Source organism: Heliangelus exortis, chromosome 6 (genome assembly GCF_036169615.1).
Source record: "Heliangelus exortis chromosome 6, bHelExo1.hap1, whole genome shotgun sequence".
NCBI lineage: Eukaryota > Metazoa > Chordata > Aves > Apodiformes > Trochilidae > Heliangelus > Heliangelus exortis.
Genome location: NC_092427.1, coordinates 34,341,916 through 34,368,903, shown reverse-complemented (window position 1 = coordinate 34,368,903; position 26,988 = coordinate 34,341,916). Strand labels below are relative to the sequence as shown.

General features: G+C 38.5%; 1 protein-coding gene across 3 annotated transcripts in view; it reads right to left on the bottom strand.

The window, feature by feature from the left end:
- Window positions 1-2,597: 2,597 nt before the first annotated feature.
- The window catches only part of PMS1 (PMS1 homolog 1, mismatch repair system component), a 50,067-nt gene continuing 25,676 nt past the window's right edge, over window positions 2,598-26,988 (bottom strand). For 2 of the 3 annotated variants that reach the window (XM_071747805.1, XM_071747806.1), the window contains exons 7-13: window positions 26,052-26,174; window positions 23,813-23,956; window positions 21,590-22,476; window positions 15,437-15,892; window positions 14,779-14,909; window positions 5,522-5,682; window positions 2,598-3,022 (exon numbers count right to left, since the gene is read on the bottom strand). In XM_071747805.1, coding sequence (XP_071603906.1) covers window positions 2,831-3,022; window positions 5,522-5,682; window positions 14,779-14,909; window positions 15,437-15,892; window positions 21,590-22,476; window positions 23,813-23,956; window positions 26,052-26,174 — 2,094 coding nt within the window. In that variant the 3' untranslated portion in view covers window positions 2,598-2,830. The remainder of the gene's footprint in view (window positions 3,023-5,521; window positions 5,683-14,778; window positions 14,910-15,436; window positions 15,893-21,589; window positions 22,477-23,812; window positions 23,957-26,051; window positions 26,175-26,988) is intronic. The other variant, XR_011726592.1, reaches the window with a different exon arrangement.

Sequence of the window (26,988 nt, the reverse complement as noted above, 5' to 3'; positions counted from 1 at the left end):
CCCCAACCCCCAGCAAGGAGACAGCCCCAAAACTATGCTCAGCACCCAACAACACCCCAATAACCCCCAGAGACACAAAACAAACCGTACAGATGTGCACCTAAGCCATGGATCCCCAGGAGCCCTCTGAGGTAGGAGGCAGCAAAATGGAGCCGGGGGGAAGAAGAGAGGCGCCAGCTCCCTGCTGCACCCACACCTGGCACCAGTTTGCTCCCAGGGCCCCTCAGCTTGTTACCGCTTGTTACCTCAGCTTTGTTACCCACCACTTGTTACCTCAGCTCAGGGTCTGAATCCCTATTAAAAAACTCGTCCTCTACTAAGCAACACTACTGTGGCATGAAAGCACTCAAATATTGATGCCAGTCTTACCAAAGATACTTGCATTTGCACCAGTACCTATAAGAAACAGCTCTTTTATCTTTCAGAAAAAAATACTAATTATTAATCTCTTTATATTCCAAACTAAGTAAAAGCAGTGCACATATTCATTTAAGTTCCAACAAACCTCATTTGGCCACCAGTTTCTGCTCTACAGCTTGCCTGGGGCTTTTCTCACTGCAACTAAACCACTCTCTAAACTCTCACAGTTTGCATCCAAACAAGAATAAAAATAAACAAACTATAACCTTCTGAATCCACCTCAAGGCTGGGATCCTGTTTCCCCCTCAGAGCCAAAAGTCACGTCTCCTTCCTGTGTCTCCATCCACCTTCTCACTTCCATTCTAAAAATTCACATCTTCTGCACCGAGTGACATTTACAGCCAAGGAGTGCCCAGCTTCCCAGTGACATTCTCATCTTGTGCCTTGCTTACTGGTTAGGTTTGCAAAGAGCCAGCTTGTGTCCTCTGATCATCCCTCCTCTCTACCCCCATCCGTCCCCATCTCACCCTTCTTTAATCAGAGTTATTTATTTATGCTCACCTCTTCAGGCTTCCTTCATGTAGCAGTCAATATCAAACTTTCTCCTCCTCCAGAAGGAGACATTTCTCTCCCAGTTTACACTTAAATACCCCCACCTGGCATTCACTTGATGTCCTCCAGCTGTTGCCAACCTGACCATTCACACCTGCATGGCAGAGGTGGGGAACAGCAACAGAGGAGTTTGCACTTTCCTCTTTGGTTTTGCTCCTTGAGCAGCTGTGAAGGTTTCACATCTAAATGTGAAGCAAGCACCTTGTTTGCCACCTACATCTTAGCTCAGGCCTTTGCACCACTCTTCCACCTGCCAGAAGGGATAAGAAACAAAACTGCTTCCATTCTTCGTCCTCTAAGCCTTCTTTTTTGTGCCTCCTGGGCAAAACCTGCTTTTATGTGCTGAAGTTCAGGCTGCCTTTCAGCTATCTGGGGCACAAGGTACACCCAGCTTGCTGTCAAGAACATCCCCCCTGAGCAGTTCACTCCAAATGTGCACGTAGATGAACTCACCCTAAAACTAACAGAGCTACTTTGAGGCAAACACACTATAATTAATGGTGGCAGCTGCTTAAAATGAGCACTGTGAGTAAATATGACTGCAACAGAGTGTAGTTAGGTTTCCTAAACCGACTTTTCTTTTCTCCAGTTTGAAGTTATAAACCTCCTTTCTATCTGAAAAGATAAAAGATCCCTTAAGGCACAAAATAATCACCTTTCAGTGTGGAATTTACACGTTGTCATGGATTGCTGTGATGCACTTAGTGCACCAGTTCAGCACTGTTTGATACAGAGCAACAGATGAGTAATTTTCATTTTTTGAATTGTACATTTGCTTGTCTGGTCTTCTCCTCCTCCTGTCCACCAACTTTCAGCAACCTTCAGCCACTTACCTTGCAGCCAGAGAAACACTGCAGAGCTGGGGCCCACCACATTTTCATAGTGCCAAAATTTGCCAACAACTGGAAATGGACAGGAATTTTCAGGTGACCTTTCTTGAAACTTTGAAAGCACAGTCTTCCAGAGACATTTTATCACTGGATACAGATTTTTTTTTACAGAAAAAGGCTACTGCTTGAAGTAAGGGAGTAAACATTATGTTCTGGTAGAAAGAGAATGAACAAGTTTCCCACAATCAGTAGCTCTCTCTGTAGCAGACTTTGTCCAAGCCACATTCTCCTGTTTGGAGGATTGCTTCTGTTTCCCACCCCCAGTTTGTGTATAGCATGGCACCAACACACATGTATTGGCATCTGCTTTCAGTGCCAACTTCTGCTCCTCTGATTCTAATCCTTTTATCTTACAAGTCACTGGTCAATTTTTGCTGATCTGAAATTTTAATAGTGTATTACAAAGTCACTTTTGTAAGATAAGATTAAAAATTCTCTGAATTATATGCATAAAGAAAAGCTTTTTGGAGACTGGACACCAGGCCTTCACTAGTTCAATATAAGAGCTAGAAAATTTCAAACAGAAATACAACACCATGAAAGTATAACTATAATAACTGCATATGGCAATGCCACATTTAAATACCTACAGCTCTCTGGCACTTAACTTGTGTCTTTAGTACAATCAGCTTTGCCAGGTTCTGTTGAAAGCAACTTCAAATCATTTAACACCTAAAACATTTTGACATACTGGTATCTTCTAAACATGCAGCACTAAGAAAAACAACAAATCAATTGAGAATATTTCTTTAATAAATTCTTTTCAAAAATAGTAACAAGTTGTTTCTCTACAGTATTTATTTCCAGTTTTCAAATAGTATTTGAATTTAAATAATAATAGTGTCTAGGAGGTGAACATACAGGAGTGAAAAGTTATTATACAACAGCTTTGCACAAAACATACTGAAATTATAGAGTAATGATCAAAATTAAGCAAGAGAAATATGATTCCAAACAAAATGTTCCATTTACTGAATAATTTCCATGGAGTTGTTCTTGTCAGCCTCTGGAATATCTGTTAAGTGATGAAAAAAAGGACGGCCATGAACACAGCCTTTAGTTTCCTTTCCAAGCTGTTGCTTCATCCTGTAAATTGTGTTTTGTACATCTTCTTTTGACAAATGTAAGGGCAGCTGCCGAGCTAAACGCACTGCTTCTCCCTGTGGAAAGGGAAAACAAAAACAAAACCCAAAATTGTTTTAAGTACCACTTTTTAACACATTAACCTGGGGCTACCAGAAAGCAGGAATCAAACACTGACTGTTTAAAGGTCACTTCTTCTCTTTTCTGATGATAAATAGTCCAAATCCCAGAACCCCAATTGTAAGTCTAAACATATGTTATTGGTCATTTCACACACAGTCAGTCTCCTGGTCATGTCTGCATTCTCTTTTCTTTTGGGGTTCACATTTGCAAGATGCTTTGTGTTTCTGAATATCTTGCTTCCTGTTGGCACCAGCATCAGTTGAAGATGTTTACTGGTTGACAAGACACATTCTTCACCATAAACTTCAGAACTAGCATAAATGAAGTCACATGGTCAGCTAAACAAAGTTTTAAAAATCCTATGGTGAAATTTTAGACTAATGTGGTATTAACTATTATTGTCTATCCAGTTATTCTTGCATCCAGTTATCTCAGAGTACTAGAAAGCAGACATCACTGCTGAACATAATTACAGAATCACTGAATGTTAGGGTTGGAGCTCATCTAGTCCAAGCCCCCTGCTAGGGCAGATTGAACAGGATGGCATCCAGGTGGGTTTTGAATGTCTCCAGAGATGGAGACCCCACCACCTCCCCAGGCAGCCTGTGCCAGTGATCTGCTACCCTGAAAGTAAAGAAGTTCCCCCTTGTGTTCCTATGTTCACATCTGTGCACCTTACCTCTTGTTCTGTCACTGGGCACCACTGAAAAAAAAAATGGGCCCTATTGTTCTGACACCCATTTTTTAGGTATTATTTATAAGCATTGATAAGATCCCCCCCTCAGTCTTCTCCAGTCTAAAGAAGGCCTGAGTCCTTCTGCCCTTCCTCAGGAGAGTTGTCTTAGTCCCCTAATCAGCTTTGTAGCACCAAAGAAATCAAGAAACTTCAAAACCAAGTGGTCAGCTTTTCTGTTTCCTCCTCCAAGATGGACTTTCCTGCCACCACTTTCTCTCCTTTACTTCAGTAATGTTGCCCAGACAAAAATACATTTGGCCTATATCTGAATCCTCTCATTTTCTATCTCTGGGGTTTTCTCACACCCTTCCAAGTGGAAAAAAGGACTATTCTCCACCTAGGAAGGCTGCTTCTTTAAGCATTACCAAGTTCTTTCTTCTGGGTCTACCAAAAGACAACAAGAGCAGCAGACATGCTGCCTGTTCAAACATGAAATTTAAAATAAAAGTTGCAATTCTGAACATGGCAGTGAATGGCATTTCCAGTGTTTACCCCCACAGAATGGTGAAAAAATTCAGTGTTTATTTTCACAGCATTTTTTTTCCACTATGTCAGCCATAACTTTCTAGTTATTATGCATTTCCAGCTACTGTCACTGCTGCCCAAACATCATCTTTTTAACAGTTCCTAACAGAAAAAACATTGCTCCTAATAAGCCTTCTCTTGATGGTATCTTCATATATACCTTTAGATGTATGTATATGTGGGTATCTATATTTGTCTGTATATAGGCATATGCATCTCTCTCTCTCTCTCTCTGTGTATATATAAATATATATACACACACATATATATATAAACCAACTTCATCTCACTCAATCTGACTCATAGGTATTTTTAACTAGAAATAAAGCATCTGCCTCCAAACCAAGTGGCAAATCATTCCTGTCTCAATACTTATTTCATCTCTTCTTTAAGCTTTTTTCACAAATACATGGGATTGGTTCAGTACAGTTCACAACAGAATCACTTGCCCCAAAGGTAGCTTTAAATTTATTGCCCCAAAAAGACAGGGAAAGATTTATAAAATTGATGTTTAAATGATAAACCACGCATTCTGCATAAATGCCTAAGTCCCATTTTGAAGTAGGCCAGTTCAAGAAAGAATGTTAGCAAATGTAAGAAGAGACTTAACATATATTTCAGTAACCTTTTTGAGAGAGAAATCTTAAGAATTGGGATTAAAGACAGCATTAACCATTTGGTGATTCTATGATTGGTGAAGCATCTATACAAGAAGTGATAGAAAACTACTATTGTAGTTTTAACTAGAAACAGCTTTAAGCAGTAACATGTACATTAATTGTCTCTGAAACTTCACACTCATGGTTGTCTCTGGATGGACAATTTTATTCTATATGAATAGCAAATATTAATAAGACATTCCAATTCCAACAGCTCCATAATAACTTGTGTGAAAAAACAGAGGCATATGGAGTTCACTGTATATAAGACTTCATTTCTTTAATTCAATGTCAATTTCAGTGACAGCTTTTCTGACAAAAGTATCCATTTGTCTTCCTCTACCTTTTATTCAAATGAATCATAGGAATTTTTCTTCTTTAAGTGGAAATGATGATTCTCCTTTCCAAAGTAACTTCTATTTAGAAGAGAACTGCATTAATTAAAACAGAAAGCTGAAGGAAGATTTTCAGGCTGTTTAAGGATTTATTAAAAATTTAGCTGGCCAATACTTAAAAGTAAACTTCTGTCTTACCTCCAAATAATTTATCACTTTGAGAGGTCTACATTCATATACTTCCTTTGCATTTCCAATAACTACTGCAGTCAAAATTTCTTTCAAATCAGAAATACCATAATATGGCACACACTGTGCCATCCCTTCTATTTCCAGATGACTTTCTGCCACGGAAGCACCTGAAAATACAAAACCAAACCAGTAATTATGATTTCTATGCTGGAGCAATTCAGAGAAAATTGAACTGATGTAAAATCACTTAGTAAATTGGTCTCACAAATCCAATGCAATTAGAAAACTTTCTTTGCTCTTTCTGTGGAGCATAAAGCATAAAGAATGTATTTGTTCAGTGCTTCACTGTGATCACGTGTGCTTACTCATATCAAAAATGCCTCAGCTGAATTTAATCCAAATCCTAGCTGGCACTGTTTAAATGCTTACAACATTCTGGAGCATTCCCACTTTTAAGCATTGCTTTAATTAAAGCTTCTATGGTTTAATTAAACATATGAAATAAAAAGCTAATAATAAAATACAATTTTGTTTGAAAAAATTGAGACTGAGTGTTGGCACTATTTTCTGTATTTAAACTTCTGTAGAGTGCAAATGTTATCATAACAACTTTAGCTTCTACTGAAATAAAAAGCAGTTTTTTCTCCTACAACAGCAAAGGAAGAACTCAAGGCCATATTATTAAAGGTTCTGTGACAGACTTCATGCTATGATTCACATGGTACCACTGCTGCAGGAGGTACCACTCTGAATAGAAATGCTGAATAAAACATTTAAGCAACCTTCCCAACAAAATACCCTTTCAGTCTTTGAGATTTCACTTCTTATTCCTGCTGCTTGCAAAAACATTTAATGAAATTGCTACTGTAGAGCTGACTTGACTTCTCCCTGTCAGAAGCCAGAAGTAGGGGTTGGTCTCATGGATCCTCTTCCTCATCCAGAGCTCCTCTTCTCCCTCATGTTGGGTGCACAGAAATCTCAACCCAACCCACATGGCTACCTTCCCTTTTCCTCCATTCCAAGTACAAGACGTCCACAAGGAGAGCATGGAAGAATATAATTCATAATTAAAATAAACCCATCCTTGGGTAATGGCCTCAGGTAGGACAAATTGCATTCATCCTGGGTCACAAATGGTTTTGGCAAAGTAAAAAAAATGGTGACAAATAAAGTTGCTACAAAGTGGATTAAACTGAAAAAAAAACCAAACCCAACCATGATGAGGGATCATTCATCAGAAGGGAGGGAAAAAAAAATATATATGCAATATAAGTCTTCACAGTGTACTGGCAAAGGAGATCCATGAGCAGGCACTGTTCAACAACCATTAAATAAGAGCACAGATGAACAGGATATTATTTTCATTTTCATAATGAAAATAAACCCATCCTTGGGTAATGGCCTCAGGTAGGACAAATTGCATTCATCCTGGGTCACAAATGGTTTTGGCAAGGTCAAAAAAATGGTGACAAATAAAGTTGCTACAAAGTGGATTAAACTGAAAAAAAAAACCCCAACCATGATGAGGGATCATTCATCAGAAGGGAGAGAAAAAATATAAATGCAATACAATTCTTCACAATGTACTGGCAAAGGAGATCCATGAGCAGGCACTGTTCGACAACCATTAAATAAGAGCACAGATGAACAGGATATTATTTTCATTTTCATAATGAAAATAAACCCATCCTTGGGTAATGGCCTCAGGTAGGACAAATTGCATTCATCCTGGGTCACAAATGGTTTTGGCAAGGTCAAAAAAATGGTGACAAATAAAGTTGCTACAAAGTGGATTAAACTGAAAAAAAAAACCCCAACCATGATGAGAGATCATTCGTCAGAAGGGAGAGAAAAAAATATAAATGCAATATAAGTCTTCACAATATACTGGCAAAGGAGATCCATGAGCAGGCACTGTTTGACAACCATTAAATAAGAGCACAGATGAACAGGATATTATTTTCATAATGAAAATAAACCCATCCTTGGGTAATGGCCTCAGGCAGGACAAATTGCATTCATCCTGGGTCACAAATGGTTTTGGCAAAGTCAAAAAAATGGTGACAAATAAGGTTTTCAGTATTAAACTGAAAAAAAACCCCAACCATGATGAGGGATCATTCATCAGAAGGGAGAGAAAAAAAATATAAATGCAATATAAGTCTTCACAATGTACTGGCAAAGGAGATCCATGAGCAGGCACTGTTTGACAGCCATTAAGTAAGAGCACAGATGAGCAGGATGACTGTGAAGATTGAATTTTTGTCTAAATATCTGTGTGTCACCAGGCAAATAATTCTGTTGGGCCTTCTTAAGCTTCATGGCAAGAGATACTTTGACTAGACTGGAAATTTGATATAGGGAACAAACCTCTCAGCTCCCCCCCAAAAAATCACATAGCCTCCTTCCAGCTAAGTATTTAACACTCCTTTAAAATAGAAATTTTATTTCCTTTTTCACCCAGCATTGCCTTCCTTCTCCTTTTTAAGCTGTCTTTCCCTAATCATGGACAGGAGAAAAAGACATATTTTTAATATATTGCTGTAAGCCTAGGATCAGATTCAGTTTAAAGCAAAATGTTAAACTATTTGATAGTTCACCAGTCATTAAAGGTGAGAAAAGATGATGTACTATGGCAGTATTTCCCCACAGAAAAACCTGCCAGTAAAACAAATGAGCAAAAGTCTGCTTTTAATCTCCTTCAGCTCTTTTCCCTTCATTTTTCTCCCATTTTTACTTTAATGAAAGGCTAGATTTTAGTAACTGACCCAGTCTATTTGATGTGCTTTCTTCCTAAAATGAGAACTTAGTTAACTTGACAACCTTTCTGTAATTACCTCTCTGAAGCTACCAAAGACAGGACAGAAAAAAAGGTTTAAAAGGAAATTTGTATTTCTTGAGCTTCTTCCTCTTAAAAAATTCATGGCAGTGAGTTTCTAGATTTGTAAAAAGTGCTTACTAATGAGACTGCTGATGCCTGACACCCTTTAGTTTTACCAACTGCAATTCTATTCTCTGTAGATTTTGACACCCAGATTTGACTTCACCATATTTCTCATTAACCTGAAAATCAAAGAAGGCTTTAAAGAGCAGAATATAAGAACCAGCAGTACAAGAGAAATTTTATTCTTCAGTATTTTTGTGTCATTCTCCTTTTCTGCTTGCATTCTTTAGACTGAAAAGGAGCCTACTGCATGCTCATTGACATCTACTTATCTGCAAGTCTTTGCTTGGGATTTGCTGGAATTCCAATATTGGCAACATTTGATGGTTTAAGCAGACATCTGAGCCTCAGTGTACTTGTAAATTTTTGATGAAATATACGTTAAGTTTTTTGAGAATTCAAACAGCAGTCTTCAAGCAGTTTCCATGATAGTTTCTATGACATGCTTTGCAACTTCCAAGGAAAATATTTCTGTGAACAAATACACTGGCTTTCAACTGACTGAAAATGTGAATTTCTCATTGCTACAAATTTCCCCTTTCTCTTTCCAAACAAAGCATTCACAATCATCTTTGGATAGTTCCTTCTTGATGGCAAGGAAAAACTGTTCTCTTCCCAGCTGCCACCTAGATTAGGTGACACTGTAAGACTATCTATCTTCCAGCCCAGGGTCAAAATCAAACTGAAATTCAGTAGCAGTATGATTTTTCCACTGTTTGGTAACGAGAGCTGAGGCATCTTATATTACCAAGGAAGATGTGGTTTTTTTACCTATTACTACTCCTTCAGGCCTTGTAAACACATTCTTTGTAAATCCATATGTTGGGTGCACATATTCTATCAGGAAAACAACTCCAGGCTAAAAGCTTGCTTGGGAGCATGGCCTGAGGCCCCAGCAGGTAAGAGTTGATCCTTGCTCTCAGTTCCTTCCCAGACAAGAATTCCCATCTTATTCTCTTGGATTGTCACAGAGGGTAAGAGACAGATGTGCTGGGAAAGCACACATAACAAACACATCTTAAGGAGAACTGGATGGAAAGCAATCCATCTTACTTCTTGAAATGCTTGTAGGGGTCATTGCAAGCTGTACCCAGCAAACAAAAGCCTGGCAGATCCCAGAATACTGAGTTAAGTAAAAGCAAACATGCTGCTCTCCCCAAGGTAGCATCACTTGAAGGCTCAGCAAGGCTTCCAGAACATGAGGGGGTGGGAGGGCAGTGGAAGAAGGGCTGGAGCTCAGAGTCACAGCTTTGCAAATCACAACAACTGGCACGTTCCACAAAGAAACCATTGATTTTGCCTAACAGACAGAGTGACAGCAAGAAGCTTTTTCTGAGCTATTTCACAACATGTTTTTCACTGTCAGCTATCCAGAGAAAAATCTTAGTCAAAAAGCCCTTAGACTGCTGAGCAGTCAATCTAAAGAGGAAAAAAAAAAAAAAAAAAAGGAGACATTTAAAAAGATCTTAGTCTATAAAAACATGAAGGTAGGGAATGTCCAAGATCTAGGATACTGAGAACAACTCTGGCTGAAATCATACAGAGCCTTCATACCACATGGAACAAAGGTAAATTGCATTCTTGTCTTAAAACAAGAGAACATTCAAAGGACTGAGAGCCCCTCAAGTGAAACAATGGCAAATAAGGCCTGAAACTCACACTCCTGGCAAAGTAACTATCCAAGAGCTGCATTTGTGCAAAAGGAAAACACTGACAGAAGTTCAAACTGCTTGCCCATCAAAATGACAGAACAAGAACAAAACTTCACATGAAACTGTGTCCCTGTTAGGAAGGAAAAAAAAAAAAACCACCACCTTTCAAAAAACCACTAAGAGTAGTCTAAGAAAAACATCCTAGAGATATAAAGCTAACATAATTGAAAATTTTACCATTTAAGCAATTAAATCTAATAAATAGTTGATACTTTTTTATTATTAAGAAAGATCAAGATACCATCTCTGATTAAAAAAAGACAGCCCAATTCTAACTCAAGGTTGGGGTGTTGAACTGCTCTTGAATATGTTAGGAGCTGCCCATGGCAGAAGATTTGTAAATAAGGTTCTGGGTTTCCAAACAGAAAACACAACATCCTGCAATTAAAACTGCCTGGATGATTGATCAACTAACAGTCCTGGAAATGCTCAAGTTGAGGTCAAACACATCAGTTTTGGTGTGTGTAGGATCAGAATCAGCAGAATAAGTGTCTGCAATTAGGCAAGTGGACCACAAGAGGGAGGAGACTGAGAAAGGGAACAAAGTGGCATTACTACACAGATGTTATTTAGCACCTACCAGAATAAGAACAGAAGACATGACTTAGGACAGATATTTTTCAACTCAGTATTGGGAAGTCAGCCCAATCTGTCAGAAAGAGGTGAATTTCTGGCTGCTTGTGCATCACACGGTGCCATGGGGTTCAGAGTGAGGCTTGTCCAGGTCACACCTGTGAGAAAGATTCCTGGTAGGAAACTCAAGTAACTCAAGTTCAGAACCACCCCACTAGCTAAAAGGTCTTGGACATTAACTCCTGTAGTTTTACTTTTGTGAATTCCAAGCACTGTGGGGGAATAAGATTCAATTGCCAAGCATTAATCCTGACCTAACCAACTCAGTGCAAGAATAATGATTTTTTTTTTTTATCCTCTGAGAAGTTGTCCCTTACAGACTGTATGTCCTTACACATAAGGAAGAAACAATATTTGTGGTGGTTTTGTGGTTTCTTTTTCAAGTAAAAAACTATCAGAATCAAAATGTTTATAAAAAGTTCCTCAGTGCCATCATTTACCACAAGGTAGGAAGTTAAAGAGTGAAGAAGCATCTTAAAGCACAGCTGAGCTGCAAGCCCAACACAGCAAGGGATTAACCAACATCACCTTTCAAATTAGGGCAGCTGTTCAGATTTTCTTGTTATTAAATAAATAGTCAGCTCTGCAAAACAACTCTTATACCAAGAGGAAATAAAGCAAGGAATTGAAGTCACTGTAGTTTCACTGAGGAAACAGCCCTTGTGAGGCCTTGTATTTGAAATTAGTCTCTGCATAGTATGAGTAGACTAAATATATGATACTGGACAGCACTACTCAGGGTTCTTCTCTCCTCTTTTGGCAGAATGTGTGAAGATCTAAATAAATAACTCATGCCACCTACTAGACTGACAGTCCTCTTCAGAGATCACCATGGGTCAAGGAAAGCCTCTTCTTCCATGGTCAAAACTGCCAAACATCAAATTGGAGCCCCTCAACTTAATTTCTTCTTTTTATGGAAGGTATCTTAGAGCTACTGATGGCATGATGGACTAATCCATATGATCAACAAAAAAGCTTGTTATTTTGCATGAAGAAATTATCAGAAATACCACTTTCACATTCAAATTTAAAAGTAAACACATGAGCCCTTCGCATGTGACATGAAAGAGGATGCCTCTTCAAGAACAAAAGATATTTTCTAACACAGAAAGTAAAACTCTTAGCCCAGGATGAAAAGGGAAGCCGTGCACTAGAGGCTTTTAATAAGAAATCAACCAGCAGTCAGAAAGGGCCATCTAATATGTGATGTCAAGGCTTGAATCTCAAAGTACAGACCTTCAAATATACCAGAGTGGACCCTGAGAGCAAGAAGGAGTTGATAGCAGAGACAGCAAATAGTAGGACTGACCCAATTCACCCAAAAAGTTGGGAAAAATGTGCTATAAACGTGTTATGAAGAGAATGGGGTTCAGGTATGCTCCTGTGGATGCTGATAAGGTGAAATTCTTTAGTATCTGTGAGTTAAGGGCATTCTAGACACTTCTCTACAGCCAGCTGACTTTAGCATCCATCATAAAAAGTGGCAGCCCCTGTCCTAAAAAATTAACAATATATCTTGAAGGAACAAAACCGAAGAAACAAACCTATGACACTGAGTTAACTTCTAGTTCAACAATATCTGAATGCTCCCCTTTCAGGCTGTGCCTGAGTTTCAAAAGACCACAAAAATAGACACTGAATTCAGACAGTGAACAAAAAAAAACCCCCAAACTTCTATAAGACAGTGAAGAATGCTTTGTGAGACAAACTTGTTCCCTAAAAGCTGAGAAAGCCTATAGGATACCCAGGTGTAAGTGGGACAAATCACTCCTGGTCTGCAAGTCACTTTCTGTAAAGATTATACAACAAGGATCCATAAATTAAAGGACCTCAGACTGCACGGTGGAATTCCCAGACACATAAGGAGTGTTAATTATTAATACCTGTGTATCTAAAAATCAGCATTAATAACCATGTGGAGAAGAGAGCATATTTAGGAATGTGTTTATGGAAAAAAAAGGAAGGCCTGATGAAGTATTAAGTAAAAATCCTTAGGTCAGTTGGGAGAAATTCCACTTGTTTGCTGGTATTTCCCCCATCATCTGCAATGGTATGCTCTTTTAATAACAGGGGCTGCAACTGGTATAATGTCATCAGCAGAAGCTTATAAACATGACTGACAAGACTCAGATGTTATTAACATTTCACTCAAGTAGTTAAAATACATTCAGAGAACTGAATTAGATTCCCATTCTTCATATGGAATAGCCATATGATACTGATCAAGTCCACGACCAGGGTGTGTTGACCTGAACAGTGCACATAAAGTTCTACTATTTCACTAATTACTTTCACTAACTCTAAACTAAATGAGGTTTTCCTCAAAAGATATAATTTCCTTAACTTCACCTGCTTAGGAAGATAGGATTGGAAGACAGCTCCTACTTCCTGCCTACTGTGTCAAGCCTCTTGCTGGTTTATTGTACAATTCCCTGAAAATAATCAAGCTATCTTAAAAGTAGTTTCCCATGTCCACTACCACAAGACTGGTCAGCCATTCTCTTCTGTTGTTGCCTAGGAACTAACTTCAAATTTTCACACTCAGGGCATTCACACACAGTTTATACTCATTAAATTTTAAGCAAATTTAGGCTATCGAGTGAAAAAAAAAATGGATGTGAGCAGAAGGCTAAGTAACAATCCCTCCCTCCCACATTTGCTTAGAGACATATAGACCTCCTCAGCTTTTGATTTCTAGACTGAATAAACCTTTCCAGAGCTCCCTCTTATCACATGCACTTTGCTCCCCTAATCATTCAAGGATTATCACCACGAACACCCCTTCTGCACAGTTTTTGTTATTTTCCCAGCAATTTAGCCAGTCACAAAGAAGTTTCCTTGGATTTGCTGTGCTTGATTCAGTAAAGAAAACAGCTCAGTCTCCCTTCTTCCCATGAGCCAGCCCCTGAGTGAACAAGTTGCTCTGCATCCTTTTTTTGTATCTACCCTTAAAAGATCCCATATGTTACAGTGGATCTGTCATCACCGTACATATGTGCAGATCTGCAACACATGAAGCTATAGCATTTCTAACAGCTCTTATAGTGAATCTTTTCTCTGAGCTGTCAGCTAGGTACTGCCCCCAAAGATGTTTGCTTTCCTTGGAATTCTGCTGAAGAAACCCTGGCCTGCAGAACCGACCCCGGGTGAGTTGCTCCTGGGTTTCCAGCAGCATCTCTATCAATCATTATTCAGGAAAATGTGTAAATGTTTGATCTCTTTAGTTAAGGTAAAAGAATTGTTTATGAAGCAGCTTTACTCTGTGATGCTCCCCTTTACTCTTTACACAGAGGCACTGAAATGTAGGCTGTCACAAAGAAAAGTTGAGATCAAACTCTACCAGAAGGTGTGGTGATGATCCTGCCACTCTCTGCTGGACACTTTGGGCTCTGTGGTACAATCCTGATAGGAAAGTTAGTCCATAACCAGGTCCAGCTCCTTACTGGACCTCCTCAACTGCTCAACGACAGAAAATCAGCTGAAGCACACGCTTACAGAAGCTTCTGCAAGGAAGTATCACCTTGGAAGAAGCTGCCAGGACTAAGGAAGTCTCATCAGTTTAATCTAAATTTTGTCAGAATGGTAATTAAGGATAGTGACACCCAACATTCTGAGAAAAAACAAGTCAGGAAAATGTGAATTTCAGAGCATTCTTAGAACCAGTATTAAGGCTTCCTGTTCAGCTAGTGGTTACCATTACTCAGTGCTCTATGTAGACAACATTCTTTGCCACATAATAAAATCTCAGTATCAAGGAGATACTTTAAATGCTAAAGTGATGTTCTCTCCTGGAAGTTTATGATTCATCAGTAATCTTCTATGTAGGAGGATTTTTTCCAATCTTTATGGATTCAGCAACATTAGCTTTTTTCTACTGGAAATATCCAGAGATGATCTACATTAACAGCCAGGTAAATCATTACACCATAAAACCCAAGATCTAATATAACTAAAAGATTTTAAAACCATCATACCTTCTATCACTTTTATCTGGAATCCATTTGCTACAAGCCTTGGATCTGACAAATAACCTGATCCATTAAAACCCTGGTAATCCTTCTGCATTGTATAAAGAGCAGCCATAAATTGAGAACCACCAAGAAGACTGGAAAAAAAAAAAATCAATAAAGGGTTAAGAGCTAAAAGGCTTCATTTGAAAATTAAAACTGAGAAACATGCAGAAAAAATAAGTGATAAAAAGTTATTAGATTTTTAGAAATATTCATAAACATTAATTTATATAAAGAAGAAAAATAGCAACTATTCATTTATCTCAGAGAGTGACCAAATTTAGAGATATAGTAGTAATAACATAATTAATAGCAGAAATGAGATAGAGCAAAGTTGTGAAAATGTGAAGCATTTTATTTTCCTCTGGGGGAAGAAATTTTTCTTCACTGCCTCACTGATGAAACTGGTCAAAATTCATTCTTATCTCAACTGCAGTATGATCAGGTATGCTCATTACTATAATGTAAAAGAACATAAAATATAAAAATCTGTTCTTATAGATAAAAAAAACATATAAAATGATCACAGAATTAGCAAATAGGGCCTTACCAGAGTTTTCTGAAAATAATTATCAAATGATGCCTGAAATAATGTACAAATTTTTGCTCAAGTGTTCTGTACCTGTCTGTTAACACAACTGGCTCGTCCAATTTCTCTACTGGAAGCTTATGATTCATCAGTAACCTTTTATGGAGGAGGATTTCTTCCAATCTATATGGATTCAGCAACATTAGCTTCTTTTCTGTTGCAAATATCCAGACATCAGGAAAACTCTGACGACGGATCAGGAAAAGCTTGTGTTCATCTGAACAATTCCTCTCTTGTCTCTGAAGGTGATGTCTACAGGAACTCAGAGAAAAAGGCACTGTCACAGTTTTTGTAGGCTGTTCATGTTTGCTCTTCTTTTCATTTTGATTATGAAATATTTTGTCAAGCTTCAGCTGGTCGGACAGGGAAGTCTTCAGCTTGGGTTTATGTTTTTCTGCCTCCTTTGTTGGGCGGTGCACTGTCTGTCCCATGGCCTTCTTCACCTCTCTGTTGTACCTTTCCAGGTCCTTAGCAGCTTTTCTTTCATAACTTAAAAAACCAAAAAAAAAACAAACAGCATAATCAGATAAAACACCCTAAACCCCAACTCCTAACATAACAACTCATTCGAGTGGCCACATCAATGTTATTTTGACTGTAACTGGACAACAGGAAAAAAATATTCACAGAAAGAGTGGTCAGACACTGGAATGGGCTTCCCAGGGAGATGGCTGCCATCCCTGGATGTGTTTAAGGGTTGTTTATGTGTGGTGTTGGGGGATATGGTTTAGGGCAGAACTGTGTAGAGTAGGGATGATGGTTGGGCTCTATGATCTTGAGTGTCTCTTCCAACCTGAAAGATTCTCTGATAGCAGTGGAAGGTGATCAGGGATTGTGCCCCCATTACATTACCCTATGAAGATGGTAAGCTGGCAAAAAACCTGTGTTACTGAATGGGGGGGAGAAAGATAAGGAGGAGCTCATAAAAAGAGCTCCAGGAGGCTGCTTTTGACCTCAGTCCCAAAGACTGCTTAAGCCTAACTCACAATCAGATGTTTAGTTCTGGAAGGAGTTCTCTCACAGGCACATCCAGCCCAACTCACCCAGTCATTTAGGCTTCAAGGGGAGTCCATGCAGATATCCAAGAGTTTGGAGCCTAAAAACTTTCTATTTAATAAAGTCTGAAGAAGTACATTTGCCTTCAAAAGGCCCCAAATTAACCACAAATAAAAAGCATAAGAATACAACATAGATACAACTACCACAGAATTCTTTGACTAATAAACAGAGATTTTTCAAAGTGCACTCATTACTAAGTTCCTAAATGCTAAGTATTTAAAACTTTACTACACACTGAAGCTCTTCAGCCTTAATGGATTCCTAACGAGGTTGGAAATGTCAGGAAAACAGCTAAGCTTTTAGAGGTGCCAGCTTTGTAATTGCCTACTACATATGAGGCTTACTTTTTTGAAGGCCAAAGGTGCTATTTGCTGAATTCCCTCTTTTTGCCTTTACTTGATATTCTCAGTTCCAGCAGGTAATTCAAAACAGTCCAATACTCAATAAAAAAAAAAGTAGTACTATCACATGGAAGTATTGGAAATAAGTATTTTAGCTGGTCATATTTATTTATTGCTACTTGCTGGAACAGTTTGATTCAATTATGTGTATGCATGCTGGAAAATTAAGGTCAACAAAAGGGTCACCATTTGCAATTAATTATGATGTGCTAGCATTCACATATGGTACCAATATTTAGTTAACTAAAAAAGTCAGCTTAAGTAGTTTCTTGCAATAAATCATGTCCTAGAAAATATGGAGTAAACGTTAAGATAAAAAACATCTGCTCCTTTTAAAATGAATGGATGAAATCACTTGGACAGAATTTTTTTTTATCCCAAATACATTTGTAGCTTTGACCAGATCAAGAAATACTTTGGTTTTGTTTTGGATGGACACAAGTGAGACTAATTGTAAGAGAACTGAGCTTTCAGTGATACACTGGTAATCCAAACCAAAAGCACTTCTAAAGGAAGTCCAACTTGCCTGTCCCAATATGCTACCAGAAAAAATTCTAGCATTTCAGGCTTTGATTGTAAGGCTTTTGCAAATTCAGATGCATCACCAGTTATTTGTTTAGAATTAAAGAAAACAGCAGGTTTACAAACTATGTATGAGGGGAAAGACTTTACCTCTCTAAAACTCCTTCCACAGAGGCAAACACAAATAAATACTACAAGAACTGTTTCTCCCCTGCTTTGTGAATTCTCAAAACTTTTCTCAAGCTACAAAAGCTGAGGAGATTTGCAAAACTGTGTGCAAGAAGAGAAGACTAAAATGAAGTATGATTTCAAAGGCAGCTTTGGTTTAACAACAAAAATTGATCCCAAGAGTCATAATTTTCTCCTTGCTGCTTAAACCTAAATGAAATAATTGGCATACAACAAAAACTTTTTGATCTAAGGTCTCTCAGATCCTTTAAGAAAAAGAAGGCAATCTGAAGTTGAGTATCTGGAGTACACTCTGCCCAGAGATGGCCACTTGTGTAGCCTCATAAATGTTTAGAACAGACTGGAATTCCTTTCTGAGTGTAATACCCTCAGCATCAGCCTCTTCATTTAGTAAAACCAAATCAACTCAATCTATCACCATCGGTTAAAAATTACATTCTACTTACACATTTTTTCCCTTTGAGAAGAGGAGAACAACAATAACAAAAAGTTTTAATTAACCACTTCAGCTTTTTCAGTCTTCTGTAATGCATGGGTTGCAGGTACTAGCACTGTTTCCTAGAAGTGCAGACCATGGACCTAATATTATAACTTTACAGATGCTAGGGATAAGCAACAGATCCCAATTATTAACACCTTTATTCATTATTAATATATAGCAGGAGATGAATGGAGCTGAGTAGAGGTAGAATGGATGGCAAATGGCCAGAGAATGTCACCAAATTACCCCCATCCAAAGGAAAGAGAACCCCACCTGCAGTACTGTGTCTACTTCTGGAGTAGACAAGACAAGAACAACATGGAGCTCTTGGAGTGAGTCCAGAGGAGGTCACAAAGAGGGCTGGAGCACTTCTCCTATGAGGATAGGCTGAGAAAGTTGGGGTTGTTCAGCCTGGTGAAGGTAAGATTCTGGGGAGACCTTATAGCAGCCTTCCAGGACTTGAAGGGGCCTACAGGAAAGCTGGGGGAGATCTTCTTACAAGGGCATGGAGTGATAGGACAAGGGGTAATGGTTCTAAAGGAGATGTAGGTTGGACATTAGGAAGACATTCTTTAGGGTGAGGTGGTAAGACACTGGCCCAGGTTGCCCATGGAGGCTGTGGATGCCCCATCCCTGGAAGCATTCAAGACCAGGCTGGATGAGGCTTGGAGCAACCTGGTATAAGGGGAGGTGCCCCTGCCCATGGAAGGGGGGTTGGAACTAGATGAGCTTTAAGGTCATTTCCAACCCAAACCATTCTATGATTCTATAGTAAGAAGTTAAAATACAGTAAGAAAGATTTTTTTTATAGAATTGTGAAGCAAGCACAAGTGCCCCTATGTAAAAGACTGACAAATAATGCATGCACACACACACAAGCCATGAGGTGCATGGAAAGTTTATCAGGCAATAAAAAGCTATCAGACAATCAAGTTGCTACCAGGCAGCAATGGCTATGTGCATACTTCTGTGCCTGTCAACAAAGTCCATGCTACCTGAAACAAAACCTCTCCCAAGGAACTGATATACTTATGAAGAATTACTGCAGAGCACTGAGAAGGCAATTTGTTAGCCCCCTGATGTGTGTGTGTGTGCCTCTGAACCTTTCCTACATGCTCAAGACAACTTCTGCTGCCACTGTCATGGCACTTAGAGGGATCTCTCACACTCCTACCTTGAGCTTGATGCACCAGAAATATTAAGGCCAGAAACACAGGTAAGCTGTGTTAAGAGCTGAGTGAGTGCAAGAAATTAAATCCTGACTTTGCAAAGCAGGAGGATATACAATACTGCCAGCATGGACATGCATGGGAGCTTTCCTCTTTCATTATATCCTAAACACCATAACATTTTTCATTCTGGTTTAGTAATAAATGCTGACTTGTTTATAAAAAGCTATCCTATGTCACTCTGAGGCATCTGCTGGTTGTACTGCTCACAAAAGGGATTTAAACTCATTTAGACCTGCTGGAGAAGCCACAGAGAGAAAAAAAGATGCTGTAGGCAAGCACATCCATTGCACTGTAAAAACGTGACCTTCTGACAAAAGGATGGAGGAGAAGTGGCCAGGAGAAGTGGTGTGCTTCCAGAAAAGTTGCATCAAGTTGGAGGTACAGCACACTCAGTAACACAGAGGCACTTTGGCTGCCCTGTTGTATATACATTTGTTGTTACCTCTAGGTGGCCCAATTTATCCAGAGTATCTGGTAGGCAAGACTTAGGTTCTCTGCCAGGCACACAACAGTTCTTCTGGATTGTTGCCTTGGAGGGAAAGATGACTGTGTTCTCTCTTCCTACTTGTTGTTTTCAGAGGCAATTTTAAAATATTTCAAGCAGAAAAGTGGAAGAGCAAAGCTGAAACGTATGCATACAACTAGTGGTAAATTTTTCTTTCATGTCAACACCCACTGAACCAGTGAGCAGTCATTCCTACATGTAAGGAAAACTTCATTACCAGAGAAGGCTCCTTCCTGAAGAAATACAAAGCTAATCTGTAAGCACACTCTTAAACACAATAGTGGTGGCAGCAAAGCAACCATGAAGTCACAAAAGCTAAAACATAGCAAAGTAAAATTTTCTGAAACAGCCAGCAGAACCTTTTGTTTCATTTCATTAAAAGCAGGAATATAATTGGAGTAGATTTCTACTAACACATTAATACTTCTACTAATGCAGAAATGGACAAAACACTTTCTAACCATGGCATGTTGCTTACTTAGTGAGCTTTAAAAGAAGCTGGATAAAAAGGTTTTAGATAAGGCTGATATAGGTGGGATTCAGAACGATGCAGATGTTTCAAAAAAAAAGTCAAGACCTCAAGGAAACCCCAGAAATATTAACAGTAACCCAACAGGTAAAGATCCTCTTTTTTGCCACTCTTTGAATCAAATCTCTCATTAGTGTTAAAATTGCACCATTTGGCTGATACACTTCCCTTTTCAGTGATATTACCTCTTCTTGCTTCTGTCACATGAAGACATTTTCACAACACTTCGAACGAGTTTGTTCTTCAACCCCAAAATTTAATTTCCCAAACTTTCTGCTACAAATCACAATATACACTGAAATCAGTACATGTAAAACTGCTAAAGAACTACTTCCATTTTACTCATGTGTGATGCCCTACAGTGCTGTACATTTTCTAAAACTACAAAATGTGGAAGGCTTGGTGTTTCTGTTTTCTTTTTTTTAAAGCATTTTAGATTGTCTTAAAACCTGTTATTTTACCTCATCTTTTCCAATAATATAAGTTCCTCATATACCTACTATTTTAACTCATCAACCCCTGTCCTGGCTAAAATGTTTCCCTTATTTGAAGATGGATTTCAATAACTCAGTGACATTTAGTTTTAGAAGAATATGGAATTTAACTATTCAAATTGTAATCTGAAAAGAAATTTGGCTTAGATTGAAACAGACTAAAATTCCAACTGTACTATATTCTCTGGCCCAGCAATGGAATAGCAGCTGAGGAGAAAAAAAAGAAATTCCTACTGTGATTTGATTGCTTCATAAATACAATTCTGAGGTAGCCTGGGTTGGGATATGAACTAAACTTTGAGGAAAGGAAAAAACCAAACGTTTGAGTACTAAAGATCCTGAAAAAGAATCCTCACTTTGTAGCAATAAAAAAAGAACTGCTTGTTGGGAAAAAAGCTCTGGAGGAACTATACTGTGCCTCATCCATCACTATGCTGCTTTTCACTGACAGTGCATCAGGAGTGACAACATACAGGCAGCCCTTGGGAAACAGAACTCTGTAGGATTCAGACAGTGCATTTTCTCCTCTTTTACCTCAATAACAATTCAGCCAAACTCTCCCTACCAGCTGCTGCATGGCATACTGGCACAAGGAACTCAAATCAGCAGCACACCTATGCACACGGGGCAAGATCACAATATCAGTGAGGATCCTGAAAAGCAAGAAGTACTTTTCTGCTCTATTTTTTCTGGGAAGTTACAGTTTTTTTAATTCACTACAGGCGACTCATTGGTAAGTACCAGATTTAGGAGCAAGACAGCCTGAAAACTTACTTCTTTTTTTCCTCTTCACTCAAATTCTTCCACTGCTCTTCTACATTCTGCAGGATGTCCTCCATGCTGGTCTTTGGATGATCAGCTATCAATTTTGGACGACATTCTTGAGTGAAAAATCCAATTGCAGACTTTGGTTTCTTTATTATTCTACTACTGATTAAGTCATAAGCTGTCACTTGTCCAAATTTATCACTTATCACATTTCTTTTCTTTATGCTTTGATTTGAGGTTTGTGGCTCCTTTTGTTCAACATCATTTTGGTTATCAATTGTTCCTCCAGCCTCAGGAATCAAAATCTTTACAGGTTCCAGGTTGTCTCCTAGATGGCTTTTTAATCCACTTCCCATACTCCAACTATCAGCAGAGATTTCAGGGAAGTCTTTAGGGACTAAGGCTTCTTCATTTTTTTCTAGTTCATCAGTATTATGAGAACTCAAAAGATGTTCATCAGCTTTTTTAGACTTGGGGCCCAGGGGAACACTGTTACTTTCAATATCTGTCATATTCTGTCCATTCTGTTCCTCCTCACACAATAAATTTAAAGAGCTGTCTGGTAAAGCATCACTCTCAGAAACCTCTTTTTTGTCCCGGCGACTGTGTGCATTATCACCAGAAAACATCTGATGATTTAAGCAGATTTCTGTGTTTTTTCCTGCTTGACAGTTTTGCACATCACTGCTGAATGAAAGGAATGAAGTATGAGCATGTAGATCATCGTTTCCAGATGGTCCCATTTCATTAACAACCACATCTGTTTGTTCTGCTCTATAAACAAACATGTCTTCTGAGGTAACATCTGTTTTATTACTTTCACCAGGGACTGTAGCAGGTAGTGGCCCATACAGTGATTTCAACACATTTTCAACAGCAAGTAAGACAGATTCCTGGGGGGAGGGGGGGAAAACCAGAACAGAGAAGTCACACACATAAGCACACCTGAAAATGTAACTGATATCAAGAATTTAGAACAATAACCAAAGTGATTTCATTGAGAATATTCTTTTATTTAGACAAATCTGGCCAGATGATTGCATTTCAGTTGTACACACATGCTCAAGAAGACTCTGAACTGGACACCTTTAGCTTCAAGTATTTTGCAAAAGGTATTGTGCTTCACTTGTTTGCTCTGATATCAAAATGGGTTACCTGCTTTCTTTCTAACAGGGTACTGACTGCTTAAACTAGAATGAGGCAAAGCTATTCCCACCTCAGAGGGAGTTAGAAGCTTACAGTCAAGACAGATGCATCAAAACCATCCCATTTCATCTAAGTGTGTTTCATGTAGGTGCTTTTATGGTGCATGCTTCTCTAGCAGCTTTGCACCAAATTACAGAAATGAAAATAAAAGAAAATAATTAAATTTAAAAGAAAAAAGAAAACCCAAGCCTTTTCCTAATGCCAAAGGAAAATTTTCAACTAGATTAAGTGTGAGAATGCTGGTGAATTCTACAGGCAGTACATTTATAAGGTTAACAGAGAAACTTGCAGTGAAGAGGAGGATTAATACACTCCACAACCCACAACCACTCTAAATAACCACTCTGCCTGTGTAGTCTTCTTTATTTCTGTGGTGCCATTATTAAAACAAAGTGCTACTGAGTGAAGTGGGTTTATAGAAATTTATAACTCCATAGGCTCTGAAACATGGGTATGTATGGTCTGAATTTCAGGTCCTGGTAATACAAAGAGGATACCCTGAAACTTAAGTGATGTCAGCAATAACCTCCACATATAATGACAAAACATTGCTTTGTCCAGATATTAACTTCTCTCACTTTTAGGTATGTGACATTTAAAAAGTTATTAACTCCACATATAATGACAAAACATTGCTTTGTCCAGATATTAACTCCTCTCACTTTTAAGTATGTGACATTTAAAAAGTGATTACTTAGTGTAATTAGGAATTTGCATAAGAATTATGTAGGGACACACATAATGCCATTTAGCTTCATTCAGCATAATCTGAAAAAAAAACCAATACACAAAAGTATCTGACAGGGTGAAAATGATGTTTGAAATCAAGTGGGAAACTAATTCTGAATAATCCTCCACTTAACCTGTTCAATACCTCTCAAACAAAACAGTCTTGTGATAAAGGCAAGCTATCATTTAACTATCAATGTTTATTTTCAAATATTTCAGTAGTCCCAGAAGCCCCTTACTTTGCTCTGTAAGTAAAAGGCTGACAGTTCAAAAGCAGATTAAAACCCGAGTTACCTTATAATGCAGTAAAACTTGAGTTTTATCAGGTGTTAAATTCACATCCACAGCAGAGGCAGGTACAGTAATATTCAAAAAGAAAACAGGATATAAACGAGTGCAGTCCCTGTGCATCACCAGGCTGTAATACTGTCGAATTAACTGCAGATTGATTTAATAAAGAGATGTCAGTAAAGGCAATAAAACTGACACAAGGGCAGAGAAATAAAATTTGACATTATAAAAGCATAACTGGTTTGTTGGGCTGGGGGTTTTTTGAAATTCAGGGAATGCTAAAAAGGTCTCTGTGGGTCTATATGTGTGCTGGAATAATCACCAAATGGGTGGTTAATGGTTGTTTCAACATCTTCACAGCTGAATTAAGAACTCAACCACAACCACAAACCAACAAGCAACCTCTAAGTAGCTACTTCAACCTTCTGCATGAATGTACTGATCACACTTGGAGGAAAAGGTACAATATGCCCAAACTCTAACACCTATTTCCAAATACTACTATTTGTTTGCTTTTTAAAGAAAATTCTACAAAATGCAACTACACTGCTGTCTCTTTCAGCCAAACCAAAGCCTGTTTGACAAAGGAGAACCTGCACCACAGACTTGCTCTTTTCCCAAAACAGCATTAATTTTCTCTTTTAAGTAACACAACTCTAAATGTTTAGCTTTTCTCAAACTCTGTTTGCCCTTACTATTGCCTCTTTGTGTAATCCTCCCAAAAATGCATCCAAAACACTACAATAATTATTTTGTTGTTTCAGAATTTTGGTCTTGTTAACCAGAAGGACTGAATAAAGACCCTTGCACTTCATATCAAGGATCCTTCAGACCCAGAAAAAGAATATATTAAGGAGGGAAAAAAAATTAAAAGCATAAAAAATGAAGAGCTGCCACATACTAATTTTTTTTTCCTTTGATTTTTAATTCCTAAACATTCTTCAAAAAGCATTAAATTTGGGAAGTGGTATTCACCATCCCTGGAGGTATTTAAAAGCCATGTAGATGTGATGCTGAGGCACATGGTTTAGTGGTGGACTTGGAAATGCTGGGTTCACAGTTAGACTTGATGACCTTAAATGGTCTTTTCAAGCCCAAACGATTCTATGACTTCCAAGTTATTTTAACCTTAACCTTCCCACAAACTGTCCTCAGCTGGCACTGAAATGTAATAATATGAAGTCTACCAGCACTTCTTCTCCATACAGAGCACAAACATAAAAGTAAGTTTGTTTTCCAAGCCCATCAAAATGTATTCTTACAGGCATATTGTAATCCTCAGCTGGCCAAAAAAACAGGAGAAAAAAAAAAAAATGTTAGTAGAACACCACCACTTGCATTCCTACAAGAAAAGCCCCAAGTGAAGGGCAACAAATTTTTGCTTTGTATAATAGTACTCTTCATCCTACCTTAAACTAGACCTCTGTGCTCTGGGGTTAAAAAACTGTCTCTGCCATGGCATTCAAGCTCAGCTTTGAACTCCCAGAAGAACCAGGCACACCAAATACTGCTTTGAGATGGAATAGCCTTATTTGTCACTTAATGTACCCCAGGTTGAGGGTTTACATTTACAAAGCTTTGCCTGCCAACTGACTTCACTGTCTCTACTTTAAAACCTACACGTACACTTTGGCATGAACATGATTTTCTTCCCTAGGGAGGGCAAGGACTGGGAGAACAAGCCTGCTCCAAGGTTCAGTAGTGTGAGAAACCCAAGAGTATCAAATTCTGCCTACACAATGCCTAGCTGTAGCCAGTGCTCTTGCACTATCACTTTCATTTTTATCCAATGCATACACAAATTTAAAGGGAAAGCATTGGTTCTTGCTTGATAAGCCCACAGCAACAAGTCAACAAAATCTTTGTTTTCAGAAGAATTCTCTTAGAAGAAACCACATAAAGTTCCCTCATAAAAAAAAAATACAGGTGTATTTCTGCAGGCTAACACAAAGGAAGAATCAACTATTCTGGTCTCTTGCATAGGGCATATGAAATTACATTTTTTTTAAGTCATAAACATAACTTTGAGCTCTGTGGTCATAAGTGACTGCACAAGTGGAACAGAACTGAGGCACCAGGAGCATCTGACTTGTGGAAGAGTTTTCTCTTGTAAAAGCTAGAATCTTCACCTGTAATACTCCAAATATTTCCTGCAGTAAGAGGGCTGTGGACTGCATATATATCTCTGTCCTGAAAGAAGCCACCTTTCTATTTCATGAATAAAAAAGCCAGAGAATGTTACCTTCAGTATTTCCTTCTGATGAACTGGACGACTATTTATAAAAACAAAACTCCTCTCTGAACTTGAAAGGCTTGTCAAAGAACTGTCTGAGTCAGCTTTTGGGAGAAATCCAGAAAGATTTATCTGCAGTGATAAAACAAATACCGTACAAAAGTCTTTAAAAAGAGAACACAGAGAAGGTTTTTATACAGGTGAGATAATAGAATGAAATTTTACAGAAGCCCAGGTCATTCTTAAAAGTTATGACACCAAGAATAAATGTACTTTAAAAAAAAAAAAAAAAAAAAAGAAAAAGAGTTTATGAAGGGTAGATTTGTATCTGTATTCCTTGATCAATTTATCCAGAAATTTCCTATTTAGACTGCCAGTTGCACCATTTGCTGCCTGCCTTAGGCTTGGGGACTGTAGGGTTGCCAACTTAACCCCTGTACAAGCTCAAGGCATGCACAGGGCATTTATTCAGGGCACCTAAATTTACCTATGCCACCTGTACCCAAATCATCTGACTCTCAAGAGTGCTGAGCACCCACGATTCAAAGACTGCAACAGAACCTGTGAGCACACAGCACTGCCAAGGAGCCTCAGAATCTCACACAGTTCCAGTACCTAACATTCACTCCAAGCTTTTAAATTTTTCTGTTGAGATTATTTAGCTTTGTTTATTTAGGTCAAAAGGAGGCAGATGACTTGTGCTGCCTGTCCCATCACCTCTCCCCCCACCAAGCAGCTCTGAAACTGTTGGACTGATTTCAATTCAATCTGACGAAGAAGCAGAAATCCCAAAGGTATTATATTTCCACAATTTCTGTGGTAACTGACAGCTGTTTGGAGAGGACAGCCTCAAGATAATGACCTTACTGAGGAAAAGGCAATTGTAACTTCTCAAAAGACCAGATCCATCAGCACTTAAGCACTGATGTGCCAGCCAGCCCCCATC